General features: G+C 47.1%; 8 protein-coding genes across 8 annotated transcripts; 3 read left to right on the top strand and 5 right to left on the bottom strand.

Moving 5' to 3' along the window:
* Positions 1-529: 529 nt before the first annotated feature.
* Positions 530-1,241, top strand: PEX2_005850 (uncharacterized protein; the record flags this gene model as incomplete). Its single annotated transcript, XM_016737862.1, has 3 exons — positions 530-751; positions 836-1,056; positions 1,142-1,241. 3 exons carry the CDS (start codon positions 530-532, stop codon positions 1,239-1,241), a joined length of 543 nt encoding a protein of 180 aa, XP_016597836.1.
* Positions 1,242-1,501: 260 nt separating this feature from the next.
* PEX2_005840 (arylsulfotransferase family protein) lies at positions 1,502-3,104 on the bottom strand (the record flags this gene model as incomplete). Its single annotated transcript, XM_016737861.1, has 3 exons — positions 1,502-2,379; positions 2,431-2,496; positions 2,555-3,104. The coding sequence occupies 3 exons, from the start codon at positions 3,102-3,104 to the stop codon at positions 1,502-1,504; spliced, it is 1,494 nt and encodes a 497-aa protein (XP_016597835.1).
* Positions 3,105-3,753: 649 nt separating this feature from the next.
* Positions 3,754-4,860, bottom strand: PEX2_005830 (ketopantoate reductase family protein; the record flags this gene model as incomplete). Its single annotated transcript, XM_016737860.1, has 1 exon — positions 3,754-4,860. The coding sequence occupies one exon, from the start codon at positions 4,858-4,860 to the stop codon at positions 3,754-3,756; it is 1,107 nt and encodes a 368-aa protein (XP_016597834.1).
* Positions 4,861-5,316: 456 nt separating this feature from the next.
* PEX2_005820 (Aminotransferase, class IV) lies at positions 5,317-6,588 on the top strand (the record flags this gene model as incomplete). The annotated part of the gene is made up of 1 exon (XM_016737859.1): positions 5,317-6,588. The coding sequence occupies one exon, from the start codon at positions 5,317-5,319 to the stop codon at positions 6,586-6,588; it is 1,272 nt and encodes a 423-aa protein (XP_016597833.1).
* Positions 6,589-7,296: 708 nt separating this feature from the next.
* Positions 7,297-8,388, bottom strand: PEX2_005810 (Zinc finger, C2H2; the record flags this gene model as incomplete). The annotated part of the gene is made up of 1 exon (XM_016737858.1): positions 7,297-8,388. The coding sequence occupies one exon, from the start codon at positions 8,386-8,388 to the stop codon at positions 7,297-7,299; it is 1,092 nt and encodes a 363-aa protein (XP_016597832.1).
* A 920-nt stretch (positions 8,389-9,308) lies between these two features.
* PEX2_005800 (glycoside hydrolase family 47 protein) lies at positions 9,309-11,018 on the bottom strand (the record flags this gene model as incomplete). The annotated part of the gene is made up of 4 exons (XM_016737857.1): positions 9,309-9,394; positions 9,465-9,639; positions 9,692-10,742; positions 10,792-11,018. 4 exons carry the CDS (start codon positions 11,016-11,018, stop codon positions 9,309-9,311), a joined length of 1,539 nt encoding a protein of 512 aa, XP_016597831.1.
* A 1,125-nt stretch (positions 11,019-12,143) lies between these two features.
* On the bottom strand, positions 12,144-12,611 carry PEX2_005790 (GFA family protein; the record flags this gene model as incomplete). The annotated part of the gene is made up of 2 exons (XM_016737856.1): positions 12,144-12,230; positions 12,288-12,611. The coding sequence occupies 2 exons, from the start codon at positions 12,609-12,611 to the stop codon at positions 12,144-12,146; spliced, it is 411 nt and encodes a 136-aa protein (XP_016597830.1).
* A 557-nt stretch (positions 12,612-13,168) lies between these two features.
* PEX2_005780 (Polyketide synthase, enoylreductase) lies at positions 13,169-14,458 on the top strand (the record flags this gene model as incomplete). The annotated part of the gene is made up of 6 exons (XM_016737855.1): positions 13,169-13,281; positions 13,389-13,476; positions 13,567-13,777; positions 13,836-14,001; positions 14,218-14,375; positions 14,430-14,458. 6 exons carry the CDS (start codon positions 13,169-13,171, stop codon positions 14,456-14,458), a joined length of 765 nt encoding a protein of 254 aa, XP_016597829.1.
* Between the last annotated feature and the right edge of the window lie 205 nt (positions 14,459-14,663).

The raw sequence follows: 14,663 nt of genomic DNA, 5'->3' as shown, positions 1-14,663 counted from the left end.
TCGAATGAACTGCACCTTCTATCGAGACTACGCTTCTACCACTGGCAAAAACTGCCTAAATGTAAAGGCTAATATATTTATAGAAAATGATCATTCATCCAAAGGCTCTGCGATATGTCCCTCCCTTCCTATCGGAGAACGCCAAGCTGTGCCAAGATAAACACCTTTGACAGCAAAGCACCGGTGTAAACGGCGCATGAATTAGCTAAATGGGTAAGTAAGAGGCTGAGTTTAGGGGCCACCAATGTAGATTGGACCCTGCATAAATACTCCACAACTTGTTCATCGAGTCTACTGGTCCGATCGGAATTTGTGGGGTTCAACTTGGATAGGCCCTTGGCGTTGCCACCGCATCCTGAGGGCTGTGTTAGCATATAAAAGGTAATGATTAGCATGACATATGAACCATTTTTGTGTTTCGTATTTGCATACAAGTTATATAAGTTCCTATTAAACCATGGATTTTCCATACTGTCTCGTGTTTTTTCTCTACAATCATACTATTTGATACTTTATACTACTTACAACCATGTCTACGGCCTTGAACCACCAAGCCTCCGCTTCTTTCTGCATCGAAGCAGTACCGAGGAAAGAGAAGAAATGGCTTTCCCTTCTATCTCTGCGATTTGGTGCAGTACTATGCACCATGATAGCGATAATCTGCTTTGCCTGGGCCATGGTTCAGCATCGTGAAGGAGTCGTTTCGAGCGATGGGCTGGGAGAAGCATGGTCTAGCATCAACCTAGGCACGGTGTGTTTCAAACAACTTCACTATAATGAATATATCAGGTGTCATAAAGAAGGCTTACTGACTCTACATTCCTGTCATGATTAGGCATCATACGGATTCGTTTGGTCCACCGTCTTTCTCGTCGTCGTCTTTTGCAACTGCGCTGTCCACCCGGGTGTGATAGTCGCATTCGACTGCATTGCGTTCATTGCCCAGTTAATCACAGTCTGTTTCGATTTGCACGAGCTTGCCTATTGGAACCTTGGTGGTTATTCTTACTCCAGTACCCATAATGTTGGTCCATTGTATGCGGCTGAGTGTTTGGGGTGTTCTATGATACTTCTTGGGATGTGAGTTTATTACCACTCGTTTTCTTTGCCCTTTAATATCTAACAGAAGATTATCATTCAGCCTCTTCAACCTCATTCTTTGTGTGCGTGCCTCTATTGCCTGTCATAAGCTGCGGAAGGCTCGAAAGCAGCCAGACGCCAAACAGGAATTCGACGCATGATGACCACTAGCGGTCTTTACTATATGCGATATGATTTGAAGAAGCTGTATGCCTTATTCGAGGACCTGATACAAGGTGGAGTCTAATGTTTAATGTTTAATTTGTACTTTTATGATGTCCTATAATTTAATGTCTAAAACAATATATGAACGTTTTATCTTAAGATAACTTTCAATAACCACGCAATCTCAATAGTTGCAGTCAAATGCATGAACTTGAACCTGGCTCGAGTCCTCCAATCTTGGCTCTAACGCAACAACTTAAATTTTGGCAGTGGTAGCAGTCAAACTGGTCTGCGCAAGAGACTCCCCATTCGGGCCAACAGCCTCAGCAACAAATCTAGCAGAAGAAGAAAGTGCAAAACTCGACTTCCAAGTAAAAGTCGTCTCAAAAGATTTCCTGTCCACTTGACCAACCAACGTCTTCGTCTGCCCGTTGACATAAAAGAATCTCCAGGCCGAAGTCTCAGTATCCCCATTCCAAGATACATAAAGCTCGACCAGGTGAGAAGCTTTTTTCAGCGCAGCCAGTGCCGGAGTTTCCTTCGGTGTACCAGTCCAATTCGACAAGAAACCACGGTAGCTGACTGACCCGGATTGGATAAAAGCATGGTATAGAATCTCATTATCAGCACCAAATTCCGTGAAAGCACCCTCAGAACCCCAGTTGACGAAGATTCGGTCTTTAGAAAGTAGCTGTGTGTTTCCCTGTGACTGTGCCTGGAGATCATACGGTGCCGTTGCCTTTCGGAGAACTGTCGCCGTGCTATCTGTGTGGTTGATCTGGACAACCAAAGCCCGGGACACATTGTTGAATGTGATAGTGCCGTCGCCGGAGTTGTCAAAGAATGAGATTACCTCCGTCCCGGGCTTGCTGAGCTGCGGTTGCCAGCGGGCGTGGTGTTGGAATCCAAAGGTCCAGTTTCCGGTTTGTGAAAAGCTGGGGTACTTGCCGCCGAGCCGCCAAATTATTGAGCCGTCTGTGCCGTTGATCTTGAATATCGTGCTCGTGTGTCGGGACGAGAGTAGGTAGTCTCCTTCTTCGTTTTTGTCAAGGCTGTTGATGTGGAAGTAATCCCATGCTTGGGCGGATGACAATCCGCTATTGGCATCAGTTGAACCTAGTGTCACCAGGCTTTCTAGTTGGGGGTTAGATGCAGTCTTTATCGAGTCAGGGCAAATAATCTTACCTGACGGATCCACATGCTCCAAAGCATTCCACTCAAATATCAACTCTCCTGTGGCAATATCATTCTCTATCGAATAACCAAATTAGCGAACAAAGTCATCATCCAGTCTTCACAACCAACAAACCTTGGAAAATCCCATTCCCCAACCACTGCTGCGAAGAATTTCCACCATAAGCCGATAAATTCGCAGGAGTCGTATAAAAGACCTCAATCAAAGCCGTCTCTCCCCCGATAACATTAAATTCGTGAATTGACGAAACCCGATGGTTTCCCGCAGTTGAGGTAACAACATGTTGATAACTCTGATCCAGCAAGACATGTTGACCAAAGCCTTCCCCATGGGCACCATCCATACTACCCTGGAATGCCTGAAGCACGGATTTCCCTTTGTACGTGGTAGTATGGAAATTAGCCACAAACCCGGCGTAGTACCCTGTACCGGCCCACACTAAATCGCCGTCCTTGCGGTAGATGTACGGACCGGGCCGTTCAAGGGCCCCGCCGAAAGCATATGGGGCGATGAAGACGTATTCAGAGCCATTGGTGTTTGCGGCGGGGATGGTGATGTTTAGTTGGGGTGGTGCAAGGTCGGGTCGTGAACGGTAGTGGCCGTCTGTGGTTAGTGAGGATGTCGTTGCTAGTGCTGCTAGGAGAGTTTGTTTTAAGGAAGCCATGACTTTGGGTAATGGCTGTGTTTGGGTCAATTGTCGGGTGTTTATTATTTACTGTATCACAAGAGAATTGCATGGCCATCTTATACACGGATAATGACGCTTGTCCTTTTCTGACATCTACTAGCAACTTAGCGTTTTCGTGATACAGTCCGCGCATAACATCATTTTGTGTGAACTACGTGTATTTATGGGCTATTTCGTGGGGATTTCTTCAGGTTTAATTGAATTTCATCCTGTAGCGATTAATTGTGTCACCAATGCTCCAAATGGCGCAATTCCATCGTGTAGCCGAGCTCAAACCATTTGCCGATTGGATTTCTTTGTCCTTATTTCCCACTTGGTTTTAATAAGAAAAACAACCTTGAAAAGATCCAAAATCAATAAGCAATTACGAATGACGGGTTTTGTCCTCATTTGGCCGGCAAGTCGGCAAGTCGGCCACATGGCGTGCGCTCAACTATGAATTGCTCAGTTCAAATTAAACACAGACTACTACCTACCCGTCTCGATCCGCTAGCATCGGGTGTCGTTATCATGCATGCTTTATAAAATGGCCAATAGAGCTGAAGTGTAGCACAGGGCAATCACTTGATATAGCGTCTGTTCTTGCAACACCCTGTCAGATTGGAGAACCCTTCAATTTTGAAATCTAGTTGGATTGTTCACATCTTCTACTTGAGCCCCACCTCTCCAAAACCTTTTCAACAAGCTCATCATTGACTGGTGTCCTAACACCAAGCGTCCGACCCATCCGACTCCAGCTCCCGTTGATAAAATTAATTTCAGTCTCTCGTCCTGATCTGAGATCCCAGACCATGGAGCAAGTGGCATTGGCCGTCTTTTCAATGATTGCATGAACCGTCTGCTCTAGACGTTCCACCGAGAACCTTTCTTTCAAGCCTGGTACGTCCTTCAACTCTGGTAGGGAGAGAACAACCTCCGAGATCTCAGTTAAAATCGCCCGGCGTATTTCCGGTACACTAAACAAGAATTTGTTCTGAGCGTTGTTCAAGGCACAAATTGGGTTGCAGAAAGCATTGACAGCCAGTTTCTCGAGTTGAATTTGGAGAATACCAGAGTAGGAATATGGTTTCAAATTCAGGATTGGGGAGTTGGGTAAAGTTTGGCAAAGGTAGTCAGGCTGTGCATCTGGTATTCTGTTGAGGACTGAGGCATTGGATGGGACGGGCCCTATTGAAGTCGCCGAAAACCCGGTGTGGGTGATGTTGAACGGAGAATTGAGCGTGACTCCGTGGGAAATGACGCCAATCAAATAGTTTGGTCTAAACATAGGATCTGGGAATAGATACTTGTTGACCTCCTCGATCATCCCGGCGCCATTTTGGAGGAAGAGAATATTGGAAGCACGGCTTAGGCGGGGGACCAGTGGGCGCAGGGCAGATACAGTCTGCGTTGCTTTAGCGCAAACAATTAGATGCTGGATCTCATCTGTAACAACTGCTGAATCCTTCATCTGGGGTGTTGTAAGATGCCATTTGTCGTTGTAGAATGTTTCCAAGTCATATCCGCGTGAAACAAGATGCTTTCCGTCGGTGGATTCGAATCTTATTTGATTTCCATTCTGGCGATAGGTCTCCAGAAGTGATCTCCGATGTAAGAGGAGAGTCACAGAAGGTCCGTTCGGAATTTCAGATACAGCATGTGCAGCAAACGTGCCAATACTCCCCAGACCAATTATATGTATGCGAACACTTGGCATAGATGTAGTAGCGAGCGAAGTAGTGATGGAGGGCATTGTGAAAAGAGCCATGCAAATGGGCCAAAAAGGCGAGATCTGGAAAGTAGAGACATCAAGAGTTGAACTGATAATTGTAATTATATGCAGTACTCCTATATTCCCTCAATTCATTGAGAAAACTTGCAGGACCCACAGGGCGTGTGCTTCACGCCCTGTGGGTCCGGTGGGTCTGGTTGAGCCGATACTGTATACTAGGTATAGCCACCTGGGCAATCCTAAAAGATCGAGAGGAAAACCAACGGGGTTCCGGCGATAAGCTTCAAACATCTATTTGTGTTAGTCTTACGCCTTACGCCCATCTACGCCCTACATGTATTCATTCTAGACAATTCGCGACTAGATCACAAGGAAGCACAGGGAGTCTATACTCCCAAAAGAGTATTGAGTTTTATGGCAAGATTTAAGAGGATCGTTGCCTGCAATTCCGAGTAACAGGCTCCCAATCCAGAACACATGATCCAATCCCAACTGCGAAAGGGAAACATGGCAGATGAACCCCGTATTCAGATCATTGAGGATGCGAACGCATTTCTTCCCCCATCAGTCCTACGAATGGTTGCGCACCCGAAAGACCAATCCCCTCGAGAAACATTCGACGCATCCCGGCTCAAGATAAACCTGACTTCCTCCCCAAGACCAGTGCCACTCCCTGGTTCTCCGGAACTACTCTCGAACAAAGTATGCACCGACCACATGGTTACCGTCCGCTGGACCTCCGAGCAAGGCTGGGCCGATCCAGAACTTGTTCCGTACGGCCCACTATCATTGATGCCGACCGCGAGCGTTCTACACTATTCCACGGCTTGTTTTGAGGGTATGAAAGTATACCGCGGTCTTGACGGGAAGCTGCGCCTATTCCGACCGGGATATAACTGCGGACGGATGCTTGCTTCTGCGCTTCGTATCTCCCTTCCTGGGTCCGATCCCCAACAGCTTCTTGAGTTGATCAGGAAGCTCTGTGCGGTTGACGGTCCGAAGTGGCTGCCCCAGGACCGCGTCGGTCAGTCACTTTATCTCCGTCCTACGTTTATCGGATCGGATCCAAATCTGGGATTCCAGGTTCCCCAAGAGGCGATGTTGTTCATTATCATCTCATACTGGCCGCCTCCACCCCCGGCCAAAACTGGACTGGAGCTTCTTTGCAGTGGCGAAGATGTGGTCCGCGCGTGGCCTGGTGGCACCGGGTCAGCCAAAATCAGTGGTAACTATGGGCCCTCACTTTTGGCGCACGGCGAAGCCAAGAAAAATGGTTTCGATCAGGTCCTTTGGTTATTTGGATCTGAGGGGTACGTGACGGAGGCTGGATCATCGAACTTTTTCGCAATTTGGCGAACGGGAGACGGGAAGCTGCAGCTTGTTACTGCTCCACTAGGAGAACATACAATTCTGGCAGGTGTAACCAGGAAGAGTGTCATCGAGCTGACAAGAACAAGGCTTGACCAAGCTAGCTCTTCTCAACTGGACATTGAGCCGTTGGAGGTATTCGAGGCAAACTTCACTATCTCCGATCTAATCAAGGCTTCGGATGAGGGAAGACTGCTTGGTGCTTTCGCTGTTGGCACTGCCTGCTTTATGCAACTAGTGGTCCGGATTCAATACAAGGAGCGGATTATTGAGATCCCGCCAGACGAGGTTCCTCACATAGCGATCTTGCAGGGATGGATGTCTGGTATTCTTGTAGGGAACGACAAATATGAATGGACCGATGTGATCAGCGAAGAATAGAGCAGATGTACTTAGGAATTGAATGAAAGACCGCATTACTAAATTGTTTCCTTTCATAAGAGGTTTATCCGATCTTCGGTTATATTGTGCGTAAGACCATATCTATGTAACATTTGTCATTGGGCCAACTGTGATAGGTGATGATAGGAGAGTCGTTGCTGTTGCAAACCGGCTGATCGAGAGAATATAGAGCATAGTAGAGATCGGAAAGCCTTTGACTTGTGATTCTTCTTCTGGAAGTTCTCTCATGGGATATTCCAAGTCGAAATGTACATATCACAAGGGGGTTGTTTCATCAGGGCCGAGCGGCGCCACCGCACGCGGAGCCGTTTGTCCTGTCGATTCAGCAGCATCCGTCCGTTCGACATATTGTTGTTTGAAAGCAGATATCCATTCTGAGTTATCAGCGATGGTCTGATTCCAAGGGTCGTCAGAGTCATAAAGTAATCGTCTCGACTCTTGTTGAAACATTTCATCAGTAGGAATAACACCCAAGCTCATTTGCTTCCGGGAATACCGAGACAGGTGGGAAGTCAAGAGTTCCGTGAACGTTTCCAGGGGTTTATCATGCGCGCGAAGTTGCTGAAATGAATATCCCAATGTCACCTCATTATGTTGGTCGGATGTCGCATCAATGGTCGAGTCTGCTCGCCTTCGAATTTGGGCCAAATGGTCTTTGGTTGCCGAGAAAGGTACCACAGTTTTTGATTATGATCCAATCAGATACACAGGTAAGGCGTTGGTGATTTTAGATGCAACTAAGGGCGAAAAATCGTGATCCCCTCGCCATTCGTTCATTGTCAACCCTTCACGAAAATGTGAGGCCAGATGCTCAGAACGCTCATCCCAAGTGGTAAGCCTGTGGTCACAAAAGCCGCAACGAGATGTCACAATGGGAGAAATTTCTCTCCAGTCTTCAATCAACGGGATTGCATTAAGACTATGGTACTGTCGAAGGTGTTGGACGAGGTGGTCTTTTCGGCGAAACGTGCGGGTCCCTTCGGAACAAGGCTGAGATTTGTGCTCTTTGAGATGTTGGGCCGATGGTTCTAAGCAAAGACAATAGGCACATTGTCTTCGACCAGTTAAAGGTGAAATCGGAGCAACACCGTGCGGTGCGCAGACCCAACCCTCCAGATTAAGATGAAGTGATTTCTCATGACGGACCCAATCGTACTTGTTCTTGAATCTGTCGCAACAAAACGTACAACAAAAGATGCGCTTGCTAGCATCATCTGGCTTCTTTTGAGTCCGTCTGTTCTTATGGACACGGCGAGGGCCACCAAGATCTTGAGGTGCTAGTGGATCCTGTGCTGTTGCAGATCTTGTTGACGTAACAGATTGCCAAGATGAGGCGCTGGAGCCACTATTGGAGCTGACTAGTGAAGCCGGCCGGCGGTAGCTGTGGAAAGGAGAATCCTGTCCTTGCGCAGGCCGGTCTTTGCCCTCAGAGATTCGACCTCCGATATTTTCCGAGTTATTGAGCGCATCAGCGATAGCAGATATAGACGCTGGCTCATCCTCGGGTGGAGAGTTCCGCCAACGTTGAAGAGGGTCACAAGGGCCAGTCGGGTTTGGAATGAATTTCGGGATCATCTGATTCTCAGATCTCTGAAGAAAGTAGCGGCTTCTGCGCCTCGGCAAGCTTGGTTGGAGATTTGCAGAGCGATCGAGAGTAATTGTTCTCTCATTCCCAACCGTCCCATTACTAGTTTGTGTAGGCACAAATTCGCGTAAATTGTATTCCGACGGCTGTGCATTTCCCGGTGTAATACTTGGTGCAAGAAAAGCTTGTGGCATATTGGGCGGCCATACCCCAGCTATGTCACTATGAGAGGTATGGGTAAATTGCTCATTTTGAGAACTTGACAAGGGCGACAGAGCATCTTGGCAATCTGGAAAGAAAGTACGGTTTGAGACCAAGAATTCTTGCAAGCTATCGCCCAAAGGCTCATTTTCTGGCCAATCTAGTGGTAACGCAGGCGGTTGACTCATGAATAAGCCACCTTCAGAGAGTGGAAAACTAAATTCATCCTCGAAATCAAGATCATGAAATGACGGGTCAATCATACAATTTGTCTCTGATGAGTTGATGCCTGTTTCTTGATCAGACCTTGGCCTTATAAATCGTAAGAAGGCGCGGGCATGATAAAATACTCACACTCAGGCGGGAGGTTCTGGATTTCTTCATTTTGAAGATAGGAAGACTCAGAATCATGTTTTGGGGAGTGTAAGCCCCTTATGTCTCCCATCGGGTCAATATAATGGTATTATGTGAAGAGCTCAATCTTAAGATCAAACGATTGAACTGAAAGTGGCGGTAATTTTACATCATGACAACGGTCATGTGAGAAAAATACAAACTTTGAAAATGGCCCCTGATACATTAATCCGGTATATACCATTACAGGGCCAAGAGATTGGGAGTTTCAACGGAGAACTCATTGGGAGTGCTCCGTTAAATTCTCTCCGTTCTCTTTTCTTTTTCTTCTCAGGACCAGCACCTAAATGGTCTGAAATACGGACGACCAATTCCCACACGAAGTCAGAACCAGGCTCTTGCAGCAGGGTTACATAACGACAGGCGTGATCCGGGAGCTGATCGCAACTCGAAACCGGCAATGTTCAACATTGTTACAAGATCACATCTAATGACAAAGGGTAAAATAGGCTTGATGCATGCACTATATACTGTAGTGATAGTTCAACTATCCTATAACCTAGGTGTGCGACACGCGCATGGGATGAGCCTCAGTGTTGAACACGTACGCATTCTTTTCGCCCTTCTGAACTTGCCATGGGGCATCTATAGCAAAACTCAGTATTAGCAATGTTTTGATGGATGAAAATGATGGGCGGAAAGGCTAGCAACTTACCCTCTGCATGTACAAGGTACGCATATTTCATGACTTCAGCAAAGAGGAAGCTCTCCTCATTATCGTACTTTGAACCGCCGCCAGCTGTATTCACGTTGCTTACAGCAGCAAAGCCCGAGTCAGTGCGACAAGTAGCATTGATCGCCTTGAAACTGTTCCACACCCAGTCGCGGTACTAAACCACAGTCAGTTTGCTTGAAATATCAGTGGAAGGAAAATTGACTAACGATTTCTTTCCCAGTGACGCGGTACGCGTAGTAGAAACTCTCGATCACTTCAGGGCGCAAGTCATACGAGCCGCTGTTGATGTAAAATCCGGCCTTCTCGTAGAAATCTTTTTGGTCAGATGGCACTTTCTTTGGATCCCAGCCCCACGAGTCTGGTCCAATGCCGGTCAGGGTCTGGTTGTAAGTAGCCTCGCAACCATCCACGAGTTTCAAGCCGAAATCGATAAAGTCCGGCCGATCCAGCACAGTGCCGCCCAGGATAAAACTGCCGCCATCAAAGCAGGTCAAATGCTGTGAGCTAAGATCATATTGGCCGTTGTAGTATGATGCCAGCCAGGTCACTTCCGGGCGAGGGGCGGGATGCGATTGGAGGTGATTGATTGTCGACTCGGCTGCGAGGACCCAGCGGTCCTTGTATGACTCGAACCGCTTGGGGTCGTACACGTACATCTTAATCAGGTACTCGTAGAATGAGTCATCACCGCCGTTCCAGGAGACAGTACCGTCGGTGAAATGACCGTTAGAGATGTTGATGTTGCTTCCCACCAGGCCCGGGAAAGGCTCTCCGCTTGATGGCTGAGGGTCCAAAAGGTACGACTGGGCCTTCTGGCTTATCTTGGCATATTCATCATCGCCAGTCAGATCGGACAATCGTGTCCACTCCAGCACCAGAGTTCCAGTTACTGCAAGACCATTGGTTTTCGAGCCATCATTTCCCTTGGAAGTAATGTTAATGTTATTGTAGGGAACACCGGATGGTGTGTCAAAGGCAAACTTCAGGATATCACCAAGTTTCTTGGACTGGGTAAGCAGGGCATCGACCTGAGTTGATTTAGGGGCAAGGCTTTTCGTTGCAGGATCCTTGAGCAAATCATAGCCGGACAACATGCCAGCAAGGTATCGGATAGTGGTCTCGAACAGGCTGACCTGGTCCCCGGTCTTCGAGAAGTCAATGGTTTCAATGTGGTCCAGGATTTTTTGGACAGCGTCCTTGTTACCCATGACAATGGCGGTTGAAAGCGCGTCGACAGCTGAGGCTCCCCATCCATTTCTATCGCAGGTCAGTCCACAGCAAGAACTGGTTAATCAGATATGCTCACCTAGAGTCACCAAAGCCATTGCTCACGGGGTGCAACTCGTCATGAGGGAAAGCATATTTGACATATCCATTCCATGCATGTTGGAAGGCTTCCTTGACAGCATCGGCTTTGGCCTGGCTCTCTGACTCGCGGGGCAAGATCGCCTCTGGCTCTGGGTGGGGATATGCAGCAGCAGACCCAACGAGGCCCAGCACTGCCAAAGGTAGCGATAGAGAAGAGACGCGCATGATTACGCGGTGGATGTGGTTGTTGATATAGATATACGGGTTTATTTAGGCACGATCGGTGCAAGGGGCACACGTAGGAATAATTTGAATTGCGAACGAGGGACCACCTGAACTGCGACGCAGCAGGTCAATGCAATTCTTAAATAGGATGGGAATGCGGAATGAGAATATAGTGAGGTTGCAGTCAACAAGAAAGAGGGCGAAAGGGGAAGGCAGCACGCGGGCACGCCGACACGCGACCCCGATTTGTTTACTATTTCGCCTGTCACTTGCATTCTCATCTCCATAAAATTGGGGCTGCATTTTGCTTGGATATCATTCCTGTAAAAGAAAAAGGATCCAATCGGACAAGATTCAGGGGCGATGGGGATCTGCAAGGGCGCCACCAATTATTGGCGCATCGGAGAATGCAAGTGGCCGAAGTATCTTTAGTCTCAATTTTCACATATTTGAGATCTTGTTGGATACGAGGACGATTCCATATTCTAGATCTTCCCTCAACTCGAATTTCCCTAGAGACCATTCACTATACGGGTGACCAAGCCAGACGACCACTTGACATGACGAGAAAACATGACCTCTTTCTTCGGGTGCCTCATATCCAGGGACCAGGATGTACCTGACTAGCATAGTCTTGGCTGATAAAAACATACTTGCTGTCACGCCGGGTGCTTTGACATGCAACATACCCCTCAATGTGATGGGTTTTTGTCACCAGACTAGAGTGTCTGACCCCGTCAACACATGAAAGTCATCTTCTCCTTCTCCAGGTTTCGAGATCTTGATGGACTCGATGTCCAACCGAGGAAGATTTATGTCAATCGTAAAGAGGTCCGTGCCGGCATATTTTGCATTTGGACTCCAACCACTTGTCTCAAGCACTTGTAGTTCGGAAGTAGCGGTTGAGACTACAACGGATGTACGAGATACTCCCACCTCGCTGCCCCTCTATACCCTAGCATCTATCTGAGAAATTGCCAAAGCGTAGGTGTTTGGGAATTTTACTAATTTTTTATTCATGATATATCTTCTCTACACCATCCCGCCATTTTCGCACTACTTAGGTTGACAATGCTATGTGAAGTCATCAATTTAGCCAAATATAGGATGAGACAAAGAACTGATCTAAACTTTGTACTCTTTCCCAACGGACTTTCCATCAACCTTATTGAGAACCAGTTTCTCAATATCAATGTCCTGTAGTAGTCGTACCTAATATACTTGTTAATAGCTTCAACATAACATTCTAAAGTCAGTCATTCAACTTACATTGACGGGAGTAACCGGTGGGAATCCCTCTTCTGGAAGACGAATGAAGCAACTACTTCCGCACTCCCCGCAAAATTGGTGCTTCACCTTGCCCTCAGCAAAGCGATAATCTTTCAGCGCATCCTCGCCTTGTTCGATGGTAAGATCTTTGGTGAACGGGTACACCAGCAAGTAACCATTCTTCGTGCAGATGGAGCAGTTGCAGTTGTTGGTGGGGTACTCGTGTAGGGGCGGGGATATCGTGAACTTGAACCGCACAGCGCCACAATGGCAATTACCCGAGTGGGAGCTGCTCTCGCCGGTGGGGGTGGGTGGGAATGGCATGATATTAAAATGGAATCGATGGTGCTCACAAGGTACTTACTTTGGGGGTGAATGGCTTTTTAAACTGACAGGCTTACGCTAAAATAAGCATGCTTATATTCGGACCATTCGTATCATGCATCAACTATTTAATAATAAAAAATCCTGGCGGATTCTAAATATGGTCCTTTTGTCGTTGGTATGGATATATCCTTGATATATTCTTGTCTTACCCGTTCTACTCCGACGCTTCAGGACTTCGCATCTAATATTGACCCGTCGATCTTTCCCAATAAGGGTTCCCGATCATAGATAGGATGCAACTTTTGCTCCAGTTCGAATTTCAAAATATCTCAAATAAGCCCTAGCGCTTGTAGTTGCCTCCGTTGCACCTTCATAGCGATCTATGTGGAGACACCCCACTTTCAAGTCGCCTTGGGCGCTGCTACTTCCCAACGTTGCTTTTGTCAGCTTTCGAAGTATGGATTTCAATTTGGCTGGAGTATGTCTATATGAGAATGTTCAAGCAAATCAATTCTTGAATTAAACTCATCTGCTGGGTCTCCGCATCCTTCACCATGGCATCATCCAACGTATCACTGGTTGTCCGGGTTCCAGAAGGACAGCCTGAATTGGTTAAAGAAGAACCTCCCCTACCAATACCTGGGACTGGTCAAGTGCAAGTCAAGGTGTCGCATGTAGCATAAAATCCAACGAATGGTATGGTCTGATACTCCGACCCTTTGAAATGTACTGCTCATGATCTGCAGTCTAATGCTTTGATGTAAATGCATTCAGCGACGGAGCCGTGCTCGGATGTGATTTTGTTGGGGAAGTCACCAAGTTAGAGGACACAGTCACTCGACTTAACAAGGGTGATAATGTGGTAGGACTGATCTGGGGTGGTGAGTCGTGACCTCAAAAAGCAATGCGACGTGACAGCCGTGAAGATGTATAACCTTTGACACAATACTAGGGGAAATACCTGGGCTGGGCGGATACAGTCAATACACCATCGCAGACCAACACATTTCCTTTAAAGGTTCCTGCGAGCATCTCACAAGAGAAGGCAAGCACCGTTCCTCTCGCTGCGGCAACAGTATGGCTCGCCTTGTTCTCGAAGGACTGCTTGAATATTGATCGCTCAAACGCCAAAGGTACCAGCGTCTTGGTAAGGGGTGGCAGCTGTGAGTGCTACACATGCTAGAGAATCATGCGCTGTTCTGGCTGTATTAACATCAACAGCAATCGTGTACGCCATTCAGCTCGCCATGATCTATGGCCTCGATGTAATCACGACTTGTCGTCCGCACAATGAAGATCTTGTCCGATCCTGCGGCGCAAAATATGTCTTTGATTACAATGACCCGAATGTGATTGTAAAGATCACCGAGGTCGCTCTCATTCTTCGGTATATCTTTGATACTATTGGAAACACCACATCTTCCAATCTTTCTTCTCGGGCCTTTGGCGACCACAAAGGCGACCTATGTACCGTGCGGCCAGGCAAGGCAAACAGAACAAGTCACTGCCAACACGCATGTCAGTGATGTGCTCGTTTGGACTTCTTTCTTGTAGGATCACAGCTATGGCAAATTTCATTGGCCGGTAAGTAACTCTTTGGCAGGTTGGATCGCAATGCTAAGCATGATCAGGCTTCGAATGATGACCATGAGTTGGCCAGCGAACTGTTCGAGAATCTGCCCTCGTGGTTGGAACAAGGCCTGGTCAAGCCAAACAAGGCTAAAGTCTTGGGTTGGATTCTGTACCCCAAGGATTCCAGGGGTACCGGGATAGCAAAATCTCTGCCTATAATATTGTCTATGAGGTGGTGTATAGTTGAGCAAGACATAATTCTGGGTTCCTAATAAATTGAACATTTTTTTTAGAAAGTTGAAAGTTGAAAGTAGAAAGTAGAAAGTAGAAATACAGAAATATGATGTATCACAATTTTCTAAATAACAAAATCGTACCACTAATAATCTCCAAATCACATAGAGCGTAATCGATGATTCAGCGGGGCCGGGAAAAAAAAGGTTGCACGAGGAGTCATCGCTCTCCTCCACACTTTCC

Source organism: Penicillium expansum (genome assembly GCF_000769745.1).
Source record: "Penicillium expansum strain MD-8 chromosome Unknown contig12, whole genome shotgun sequence".
NCBI classification, from domain to species: domain Eukaryota; kingdom Fungi; phylum Ascomycota; class Eurotiomycetes; order Eurotiales; family Aspergillaceae; genus Penicillium; species Penicillium expansum.
The sequence above is the reverse complement of the archived record's forward strand: the minus strand, read 5'-3'. Positions and strand labels throughout refer to the sequence as shown.